The sequence below is a fragment of the Rhinopithecus bieti genome, unplaced genomic scaffold, assembly GCF_001698545.2.
Source record: "Rhinopithecus bieti isolate Rb0 unplaced genomic scaffold, ASM169854v2 scaffold_25360, whole genome shotgun sequence".
NCBI classification, from domain to species: domain Eukaryota; kingdom Metazoa; phylum Chordata; class Mammalia; order Primates; family Cercopithecidae; genus Rhinopithecus; species Rhinopithecus bieti.
This window is the reverse complement of record NW_016811703.1, coordinates 436590-448125: the sequence shown is the minus strand read 5'-3', so window position 1 is coordinate 448125 and position 11536 is coordinate 436590. Positions and strand designations below refer to the sequence as shown.

Here is an 11536-nt window from a genome sequence, read left to right as displayed (position 1 = left end):
TTATAATTATTTATTATTTATATATACTGAATATTATCAATAGTAGTAGTAATAGTATTATTATAAATAATATGTACTGAATAATATTATTCAGTATCAAGAGACAGCTGGCCTTTCTATTTGGAAGAGGAAAAAGCCTGGTGGAAGAGATTGAATCGCTCTTGCTCATGGGATAGAAAATGAGGTGATCCTTCTGTAAGAAGGGGCCCTTGGGACAAACGGTTTTGTTTTTATTTTTTTATTATTTATTTATTTATTTAGAGAGAGAGTCTCGCTCTGTGCCCAGGCTGGAGTGCGTGTGTGATCTTGGCTCACTGCAACCTCCACCACCCGGGTTCAAGCGATTTTCCTGCCTCAGACTCCTGAGTAACTGGGACTACAGGTGCCCCCCACCAAGCCTGGCTAATTTTTGCATTTTCAGTAGAGATGGGGGTTTCACAGTATTGGCCAGATTGGTCTTGAACTCCTGACCTTGTGATCCACCTGCCTCAGCCTCCCAAAGTGCTGGGATTACAGGCGTGAGCCACCGCGCCCGCCACAGTTTTGTTTTTCGCATCCATAAGTAATTGTGCTGTGCAGCTTGGATTCTAGGGCCCCATATATTCATGCAGAATTAGCCGTATTCTCTAATAAACAACACAAAAGAAATTTAATTTTCCTTAAGAATGTTCAAAACAAGTGTTGCTCCTTATTTCATGAGCAATAGAAGCCACACAGAAACCAAAAGATAAGCCTTAGGCCGCTAAACAAGAGCCGCAGGGGTTTCCTATTTGAATTTGCTGGAGACTGGTAGCGCAAGGACCATCTCTGTGCCACGTGAGAAAGGAAATTTGGAGACTAGCATCCAATATGCAGAGGATGGTAATTCTTGGAACGTGGTTACCAGGAACAATATCAATTTGCAAATGTGCCTGGCCCGGTCACTGGGGGGTGGGCCGTGGGGGCCTGGAGCATCATTTCGCACGGGCAGCTGTTCCACTTCATTAGCTCTCCAGTCTAGACGAAATACAGTCATCTGGGGATCCGCAAGAGGGGGAGTGGGTCTCCCTTCCCAGCCAGCGAGCTGCCTGTCTGAGCGCATTTCATCTGCGCATGTTAAGCAGGGAGCCGGCACTGAGGGCAGACGGAGCCTCATTTGCGGTTGCGGAGTTCCAGTTAACAATAGCAGGCTCACACCTGCTCCTTGCTGATGCTGGAACCTACTACCTTGGGCTCAGCGCCCTGCAGCAGTGAGGAGATAAAACTGGTTCTTGTAGCTCCACCGCATGAATAGGTGACAGGAAAAAAAAAAAAAAAAAAAAAAAAAAAACCATTAGCTGTGTGCGTTTTCGAAGCAGTTTCATTTCTCAGCCATCTAGACAGTCATTCTAGTTTGGTGATTAGGGACCCATTTTAAGCTGCTGGGCCTTTTTTATTTCACAGACATAATTTAGCCCAGACTTTCGCCTGTGAATGAGGCCCTGACTCCAAAGTTTAAATGAGTCCTGGCTCAGCAAAACGTTTGAAACTTGAGCTGAACCAAGGGTCTATGTAAAGTTCTAGAGCTAAAAATCCGAGTGCAGGGCCCCTGAAAATGAAATGAGGGTGGGGCGGGGAGTAGGGAGATGGAGATGGAGAAGAAGCCACTCCCTTCCCCACCGCCTCTTCCCCCATCCAGTACTGCAGAATGATCTCCAGCGAGGGCCCAGAGCTCACTCACGGGGCTGGTTAGCATGCGCCCTAAGCAGCCCTCTCGATTGCTGGGCTTTGAGGAAGCTGCGGGTCTTGCCAAAGGCCCACTGCACTGATTTTGAAATGCATCCAACCCAGTTGCCATTTACTCTGCTCCTTCATTTACATCTCTGTGCAAAATGTCAGCAGCCTGACTGGAGCTCCAGGCCTCAAGTGTTTGCTGGGCCCGGGCCTTTCATACCGCTGAGAAAAAGGGGCCTTGGAAACTCTTCCCAGGCCCCTGGGCAGCTGTGCTCTTCGGGTTTGCACAATACCTGCAAGCCAGCTCTGGATGCCTCCGCACCACCAGAGGGCTACAGCCGAGATGGCAAGAGCAGTCACCATAGCAACCCTTCCCATTGTGCTGGCCCTGGGCTGGGCCTGGCGCTGAGAGCCATGCCTGCATCATTTCATCTGATCCTCACAATGGCCCTACGAGGAAGTACTATCCCTGCCCCTGCCGTTCAGAGGAGAAAACATGCTTTGAGATAAATACCGTCCATCTTCATTATTTATGGATTCTGTATTTGCAAAATCATCTACCCGCTCAAATTTATTTGTAATTCCAAAATCAATACTCGAAGCACTTTCCAGTGATTTATGGATATGTGTAAGGCAAGGAAAAATGTGAGTGACCTGATGTTTTAGTTTGTTCTCACGCTGTTAATAAAGACATACCTGAGACTGGGTAATTTACAAAGGAAAGAGGTTTAATTGACTCACATTTCATCATGGCTGGGGAGGCCTCAGGAAACTTACAATCATGGTGGAAGGGGAAGCAAACACGTCCTTCTTCATATGGTGGCAGCAAGGAGAAGCCAAGCCAAAGGGGGAAAAGCAGCCAGGTGCAGTGGCTCATACCTGTAATCCCAGCACTTTGGGAGGCTGGGGCAAGTGGATCATGAGGTCAGGAGTTCAAGACCAGCCTGACCAACATGGTGAAACCCTATGTCTACTAAAAAATAACATACAAAAATTAGCCAGGTGTGGTGGCAGGCACCTGTAATCCCAGCTACTCGGGAAGCTGAGGCAGGAGAATCACATGAAACTAGGAGGAGGAGGTTGCTGTGAGCCAAGATGTGCCACTGCACTCCAGCCTGGGCAACAGAGCAAGACTCCATCTCAAAAAAAAAAAAAAAAAAAAAAAAGTGGGGGATGGGTAGCGGAGAAAGCACCTTATAAAGCCATCAGATCTTATGAGAACTCACTCACTATCATGAGGACAGCACCAGGTTCCTCCCACCACACGTGGGGATTATGAGAACTACAAGATGAGATTCGTGTGGGGACATGGCCAAACTGTATCACCCAACGTGCATGTTTCCAGCTGAAGGGGAATGAGGTGACAGTCTCCCATCTTGTTTCAGCCCTCATCCAGGAAGCAAGGGTGTTTTTCTGCAGTCTACTTAGTGTCTTGTTTTTCACATTTATGTGCTTTTTGTTTGTCAATGAAAAGAGTCCAACTCCGTAAAACATTTGAAGAGATTTATTCTGAGCCAAATATAAGTCACCTGTGGCCCATGACACAGCCCTCAGGAGATCCTGAGACCATGTGCCCAAAGTGGTCGGGCCACAACTTGGTTTTGTACATTTTAGGGAGACATAGGTATCAATCAATACATGTATGATGTACATTGAAGTTGAGGGGGCCAGGGGAAGATTCCAAGTCATAGGTGGATTCAAAGATTTTCTGATTGGCACTTGGTTGAGTTATTATCCTTAGAAAGGAATGTCTGGGTTATGAGAAGGGGTTATGGAGATCAAGCCTTTATCATACAGATGAAGCCTCCAGGTGGCAGGCTGCAGTGAGAACAGATTTTATCAGACTTGAAAAGTCTGCTCTGTCAGTAATTCCAACAGGGAGGAGGGTAGCAGGAGGCATGTCCAGCTCCCCCTTCCCATCATGGCCTGAACTCATTTTTTTAGATTAACTTTGGAATGCCTTTGGCTGAGAGGAAGGGTCCATTTCAGATTGTTGGAAGGCCTTAGAATTTTATTTTTGGGTTTACATGTTGTTGATTTTGCTGTTTAAAATGGCCGAAGCTGGATCATCTGAGGTCAGGAGTTCGAGACCAGCCTGACCAACATGGTGAAACCCTGTCTCAACTAAAAATACAAAAAAAATTAGTCGAGTGTGGTGGCAGGCACCTGTACTCCCAGCTACTCAGGAGGCTGAGGCAGGAGAATCGCTTGAACCTGGGAGGCAGAGTTTGCGGTGAGCCGAGATCGTGCCACTGCACTCCAGCCTGGATGACAGACAGACTCCATCTCAAAATATATATAATAAAATAAAGTAAAATGGTCCCAGCATAGGGCTGAAGTGCTGTCCAGTGTTCCCAGCCACCACAAGGCTGGGATGTGCCTCATGGATAAAAACATGTGTGTTAGATAAGCTTTGTTCAGGGATGAGCTCTAGTGCTGTTGCCTGTGAATTCATGTTAATGAATATTAACATGTTAATGTATGTTAATGTACATGTAACGTGTTAATGTATTTTAAACATGTAATGTATATTAAACAAGGTATCTCTAAACAGAAGCACACGTGAAACAAGGTTGAACACTGGTGGGTTAATGAAAAATTGTGGCCAGAAGTTCCCAGGAAACTTACCTTGTATTTCCCCTAAGCAATGGTTCTCTATTCACTAATTCAGTGTTTATGGCTTCTTCATAGAACACAACTCCTGCAAATAATGAAAATCCCCTGTAACTTGCCAACGGTTACAGAGCTAATACTTAAACCCAGGCCTTTTTTCACTCCAGAGCCTGTGCTTTTGACCTCTGGAACACTTCTCTGTTGTATAGTCCGGAGCAAATAATTTAACCGCTGGAAGCCCCAGTTTCCTCCTCTGTAATAGCATCTTCCTCCTTGGATTTAATGAGATTGAATGGGATGCTGCATGGAGCCCTCACCGTTGGCACAGTCCTTGCATATGCAAGAGCCCGATCTATATGTGTTAGGGGTGAGACAATAACAGTGATGTCCTTCCCACATCTCCATTGACAACACAGCTGCGTACATGCAAGACGCTTTCTTTGAGGACCCCCTCCATTGCCGCAAATTTCCTTTAGTTTAATAGTGCTCCAGAAGCCTGCATTTAAAAACCAAGTGCAGGCCAGGCACTGTGGCTCATGCTTGTAATCCCAGCACTTTGGGAGGCTGAGGCGGGAAGATCACTTGAGCCCAGGAGTTCAAGACAAGCCTGGGCAACATGGGATAACCTTGTCTGTACAAAAATTTCCAAAAATTAGTTGGACATGGTGGTGCACACCTCTAATCCCAGCTACTCAGGAGGCTGAGGCAGGAGAATTGCTTAAAACTGGAAGGTCAAAACTACAGTGAGCTGTGATTGCACCACTGAACTCCCGCCTGTCTCAAAAAGTGAAAAATAAATAAAAACCGAGTACTGTTGAGTAGGCCAGAATAAGAAAGAGCCTGAACAATGCCTTTTAGACATGTATTTCAAAATCGTTTTTGTTAGTGTAACAGGAAGCAATGTCTGGGGTAAATGTCTTTCCCTTTTATTACCATTCTGCTTTTATAATAGATTACTAAATTAATGTGTTACCCACCATTCCCCACAATTAGCTTTGAAAACGTCTCTTGGAGGCTGAGCTCTTGTATGCCAGGTTTCATGCTGAGAAGGTTTGTACAGCTGCAATATAAATAAATCTCCGTGAAAAGGTGCTTGCAATAGAACTTCTAAAAGTATCGCCTGTAAGCATTGAGGCACTTCAAAAACACTGCTTCATCATCATTCCAACACTGCAGCCTGAAGGCAGGGTTATTTTGGGAGTGTTTGCAGGATAATATTTTATGGGTAGATGTGAGATGCCTTTCTTCTCACATCTGATCTTTGTCTTTCTACAAAGCCTGGGTGAGTTGCACAATAATATTTATTTGAGAGAGGAGACTTCAGTCCCTTTCAGGGTAATGACAGGGAGATTGAGGCCTGACAGAGGGCCATTACGGCTGGTTCAAGACTCGCTAGTTGAGTGGCAGCCAGATGTGAACTAGGATTGCTAGAGGTCCCCAGGTGGCTGGCACTGTCATTTGTGTAAGAAGAGATGGAGGAGGCGAGAAAGACAGTTGTGTGGATCCCCAGCTACACTTCCCACAGAGGAGCTTGAGATCTTCCATCTTGTTTTTCCTACCTTCATCTCAGAGGGTACCCTGGGGTTCCTCTGAGGGTTCCTTCTGGTCCCCTCTTCCCTGGAGAACTTTCTGGTTTCTTTCAGCTGCTGTGACTCACCTTGGAGGAAAAGTGTCTGGGAAGTGAGGCTGCTTTCTTATAAACGCTATTCAGCTTCGTGAGAATTTGTCCACACTGTGCACAGAGGGATGTCTTCCTACCAGTACCTCCCTACCACGCTGTGTGTTGCTCAGCAGGGACCCCACTCACTGGGTCATAGGGTCATTTTATGTTTAACTTTTTAAGAAATTGACAAACTGCTCCAAAGGGTCTGCCCCATTTTGCATTCCCACCAGCAATGTGTGAGGATTCCCATTTCTGCTCATCCTCATAGACGCTTGGAACTGTCTTTTATTAGAACTCATTCTAGTGGGCATGGACTGATATCTCATTGTGGTTTTGATTTGCAGTTCCCTGATGACTAATGATGTCCAACATCTTTTCACATGCTTGTGGCCATTTACAAATTTTTTTGGTGAATTGCCTATTCGTATCTCTTGCCCATGTTTTTTGTTGTTTTTTTTTTCTTTTTTCTCTATGCCATGATTCTGTATCCTTTTTTGTTTGTATTATTGAGTTGTAAAAGAGTGGTTTTTATATATATAAATTCCGGAAACAAGTCCCTTATCAGATACATTTTGGCAGATATTTTCTCCCAGTCTGTTACTTGTCTTTCCACTTTCTTAATGGTGCCTTTTGAAGCACAAAAGTTTAGAACTTTGAGGTTAAGTTTGTGATTTTTTTTTCTTTTGTGAACGATGCTATTGGTGCGGTATTTAAGAAATATTTGCCCAACCCAAGGCCCCAAAGTTTCTGTCCCATGTTTTCTTCTAGCATGTGTACGGATTGCTCTTACCCTCAAGCCTATGTGGATAGGTTTATTGCACGTAGATACTCAAATGTTTCCACACTCTTTGTTGGGCAGAACCATGGGCCCCACTCTTGATTTCACTTCTCCTTCTCCCCACAGATCTGCAAAACCCCTGAGCCCAAAACAGTCTCCTACTGCAGCCCGTCCGTGCCCGTGCACTTTAACATCCAGCAGGACTGCGGCCACTTCGTCGCCTCGGTGCCCTCCAGCATGCTCACCTCCCCCGACGCGCCCAAGGACCCCGTGCCTGCCCTACCCGCACACCCCCCTGCCCAGGAGCAGGACTGCGTGGTCGTCATCACCCGAGAGGTGCCGCATCAGACCGCCTCCGACTTCGTGCGGGATTCGACGGCCAGCCACCAGGCGGAACCCGAGGCCTACGAGCGGCGCGTGTGCTTCCTGCTTCTGCAACTCTGCAACGGGCTGGAGCACCTGAAGGAGCACGGCATCATCCACCGGGACCTGTGCCTGGAGAACCTGCTGCTGGTGCACTGCACCCCCGGCCGCCCCGCCCCACCCCCGCCACCGCCTCGCTCCCTGTCCCCTGCCCCGCCACTGCATGCCTGGTGGCCACCTCTCGGCCCCGCAGCCGGCCCCGCCTCCCCAGAAGGGCCCCGGGAGAAGGCCAGGCTGCCCAGACTCATCATCAGCAACTTTTGAAGCCAAGCAGAAAGTCGGGCGGCACTCCAAACCTGCAGCAGAAAGAAGAGCCAGGCCGGCTGGCCCCCGAGATCGTAGCTGCCTCCCAGGTACCGCAACGTTCGATTGAGTTCCAGACAGCATCCTCATCTACTGAGCTGCTGCCCACCAGCCCAACCCGTTCAGAGGTGCGGCGCCCAGCTGCGGGAGCGGGGACTGACGGCAGGAGACCTGGCCGCCGCTGCCTGCGCTGTCCCTCTACTCACCCGGCTCACCCGGCCTGCAGCAGCTGGCACATCTGCTGCTGGAGGCCGACCCCATCAAGCGTATCCGCATCGGCGAGGCCAAGTGTGTGTTGCAGTGCCTGCTGTGGGGGCCCCGGCGCGAGCTGGTGCAGCAGCCGGGCACCTCGGAGGAGGCGCTGTGCGGCACGCTGCACAACTGGATCGACATGAAGCGGGCCCTGATGATGATGAAGTTTGCGGAGAAGGCGGTGGATCGCAGGCGGGGCGTGGAGCTGGAGGACTGGCTTTGCTGCCAGTACCTGGCGTCCGCGGAGCCCAGGGCCCTTTTACAGTCGCTAAAGCTCCTGCAGCTTTTGTGAGCCAAGCCCCAGCCCGCACTGTCGCTGCCCCTTCCCTGCCTAACCCTTTCCTGTCTTGCCTTGGAAGCGCCCATGTCTCCCTAGGAAATGGTACAGATGACTGGTATACCTGGATGTAAAATATATAAATATAGAGAGAGGAAATACATATACCATATATAAATACGAAAGACTAAGGGTGCTGTCGCCCATCCACACTGGTCTACTCTCTGCACCAAGTCCTCCCTGTTTTCTTCTGTAATTATGTACATTTCTAGCTCCATGCAACGTCCTGAGGACAGTTCTGTGAACAGAATGCAGCCTGGACACTGGCCTTCATACCTTGTTTAGGATTTCTTCACCCTTTTGTCAAATTGTTATTTAAAGAAAAAAAAAAAGAAGAAAACTTCATTAAAATTTTTTTTTGGTTGAGTCATGAGCAAAGCCCTTTATCCTTAAGTGCCTGAGTGCATTAATATGCTTGGTGAGTAAAACGGACCTGTCTTTGGTCTTACGCTTTTCAGGAGATAGAGCAGCAGTCTACAAAGGACCAGGCAAGTGGGTACCAATTAATCTTCCCTGTTTCTCTTCCCACCTGGAAGCCTCCTGGAAAGAATCCAGACACAGCCGCTGTGATCCCAGTGGTTTGGAATTCAAACCCATTTCCAGTTTGCTAAAGCTGGTTGCCATTTGTATCATTCAGAGACGTGCCTGAAAACAGAGAAACAGAGTCCACCCGAGATGGCTCAGATGAAAAGACCTTAAAGGGACTACTTAGCTAGGTGTGATCAGGGTTATGAGAACAAAGAGTGACAAGGACAAAAGCAAGGGCCAGAACAGCGGGACAGGGGAACATACAGGAGGTATTTGCACTGAGATCTCTACAGCCAGAGATGGGAGTCTCTATTTCCCATCTGTCATCTCCAACCTAATAGGATGCCAGACAGCAAGGGACCTTGGGTGATGCAATCTGAAGGATCAGCCTCCAGGGGCAGAGAGGAGGTAGAGAATGCATGGGATGCCAGGTGGCAAACAGCCCACTGTTCCTACTGTACTAGATACTGGCAGGGTAAGAATAGAATTCACGTGTTTCAACTCCCAGGCCAGTACTCCCTCTGCTGTTCGGGCCTCCTTCAAGTCTCCTTTTCTAAAACCTCATTTAACACATCTATTGGCACCTACTACTTACTATAGTTAATACTTGTTACTATGCCTTTAAAGACACACAAAGAAAATTAGGAGACATCATATCTTTCCTCCTCAAAACTAGACACATGCACAAAAGTCAAAAATTACCTATTTGAAGAGAAATAGCCCCAAGACTCTTGTATTTCTACCTAATGGGTAATCTTCCAACTAGATAACTAATTAATTTCAAAATCTTGTTAATAACTCTGGACAAATTAAAACAAATACAAAGATCTGAATGGATGTTTTAGAAACCTGGGGATGCACTTAGCAGGAAGGATAGGGAACTCTCCCAGGCCCTCTTCTGCATATTAATTTCAATCCTTTTGTGAGTTCCACCTTCCAGCCCCTGACTACATGTAAACACATTCATACTTCCATGCATCGGTGGTGAAGACAGCACCTGGGGCACATTTGTAATTTCAATTGTTTCCTGAGTATTGAGGAACGAACTGAACCAAAACCAGCTCCCAACCCATTTATACAAGAGAAAGAGAGTCTGCAAATGTGGAAATCATATTTCTCCCTAGGACCTATCTCTTTCAGGGGGTCATTATTTGCCAGTTCTTTCTTTGTCCCTCGGAATTTTCCAGGCAAACCTTCCGCCCTCAATTTGCTGTCTTTTGCTTTTTTGTCCTTTTTCACTTCAAGTAAATAAACAATGGAGAGGGAGGAGCAAATATTCTGCCATGGGAATGCAGTGCCATTAGAAAATAAGGCCCGGTGTGGTGGCTCACACCTGTAATCCCAGCACTTTGGGAGGCCAAGACAGGTGGATCACCTAAGGTCAGGAGCTCAAGACTAGCCTGGCCAACATGGAGAAACCCACGTCTCTACCAAAAATGCAAAAATTAGCTGGGTGTCATGGCACATGCCTGTAATCCCAGCTACTCGGGAGGATGAGGCAGGAGAATCGCTTGAACCCAGGAGGTGGAGGTTGCAGTGAGCCAAGATCATACCACTGCACTCCAGTCTGGGTGACAGAGTGAGACGTCATCAAAAAAAAAAAAGAAAGAAGAAGGAAGGAAGGAAGGGGGGAGAGAGAGAGAGAAAGAAAGAAAAGAGAAAGAAAGAGAAGGAAGGATGGAAGGAAGGAAGGAAGGAAGGAAGGGAAGGAAGGAAGAAAGAAAGAAAAGAAAAGAAAAGAAAAGAAAAAAAAAAAAAAGAAAAGAAAAGAAAAGAAGGAAAGAAAGTCTTAGGAGCCACATTTTTAATTCCTGAATTAATTGCAACTTTTTTTTTATGCCACCTACTTGAGAAAAAAAAAACGAGGTTGTAAAAACAGTTTTAAGAACCATCATGAACCGAAAAGTAAAGGATAAAGAAGAAACATTAGCAGTAAGTTCTGAATGAGAGGAATAAGAGCAATTAAACATAAAACTTACTTCTGAGCTGCCCACCAACCTAGAAAAAGAAAACTCGTTGCAGAATTTTTTTGTGTGTGCAATTTTAGGAAAGAGTTCATTAGGAGGAAGAAATTTTTGCCCAGTGCTTGGTTCTGAAGGAAATTTGTCAAGGATTCTTTGTTTGAAGACATTGAATAATGCCCCAATAGCAGTTTTAAAAAGAAAAAAAAAAGCGTTTTTTGAAGATAGATGTCATGAGCGATGCCAGGTTAAAAATAACGAGGTCCACACATGCTTGTGTCTTTCCACAATGTCAGGCTTTTGTTGATGCTAATTCAGTCACAAAAGCCAGGAGTTACATGGAATTCCCAAGGAGGCAATTCTCTTTAGTACCTCCTGTTCTCTTGGTAGTCAGAGCCGCAGGCACACAGGCTTGAGCCACTCCACAAGCCAGTCAATATGGCGAATCATACATAATAGTATGCTTAATCGATATACACGTTACAGATTAAACATTCCACAATGAACAAAGTAGCATTGAACCTCAAGAGGAGAAAGAGATAGGAGAAAGGGTTAAGGAACCAGTCCAGCGGAAGCAGGTCGGTTTTGCAAGGAAGAGTGTTTGAGGTGGCAGAGGCAGATGCTAAGTTCATATGGTGAGTGACTGCAAGACAGTGTTAGTTAAGGCCGCTGCATTTTGAGCTGCTGAAAGCCTGACATTTTAAAGTCACAGAGTCCTCTGGTGAGAACTGATCGTGGACGAGTGTGCTTGTTTGTGTCTTTATCTGATTGGATGCAGTCTTTATCTTTTTATTTATTAAACAAAACATCTTATCCTTGTTGGCAGAGTGCCCTGTGAAACATAAAATGGAGTCTTATTCTAAGATGGAGTTAGTTATGTCAAGGGTACTCTGTACAATAGGGCGTTTTTTAATCTCTACCATTGGTGAAATTTAAATACGGAGTGTTAAAACCTAGTTTCCTCAAATTCTCTGGAAATGATTGCC

At 46.3% G+C, this 11536-nt stretch overlaps 1 protein-coding gene across 1 annotated transcript in view; it reads left to right on the top strand.

Moving 5' to 3' along the window:
* Positions 1-8434, top strand: part of PRAG1 (PEAK1 related, kinase-activating pseudokinase 1) — a 65226-nt gene extending 56792 nt beyond the window's left edge. The window contains 3 exon segments of the mRNA XM_017894688.1: positions 6873-7428; positions 7431-7550; positions 7553-8434. Of these exon segments, the coding sequence (XP_017750177.1) occupies positions 6873-7428; positions 7431-7550; positions 7553-8016 (1140 nt within the window). The 3' untranslated portion in view covers positions 8017-8434.
* The last annotated feature ends 3102 nt before the right edge of the window (positions 8435-11536 follow it).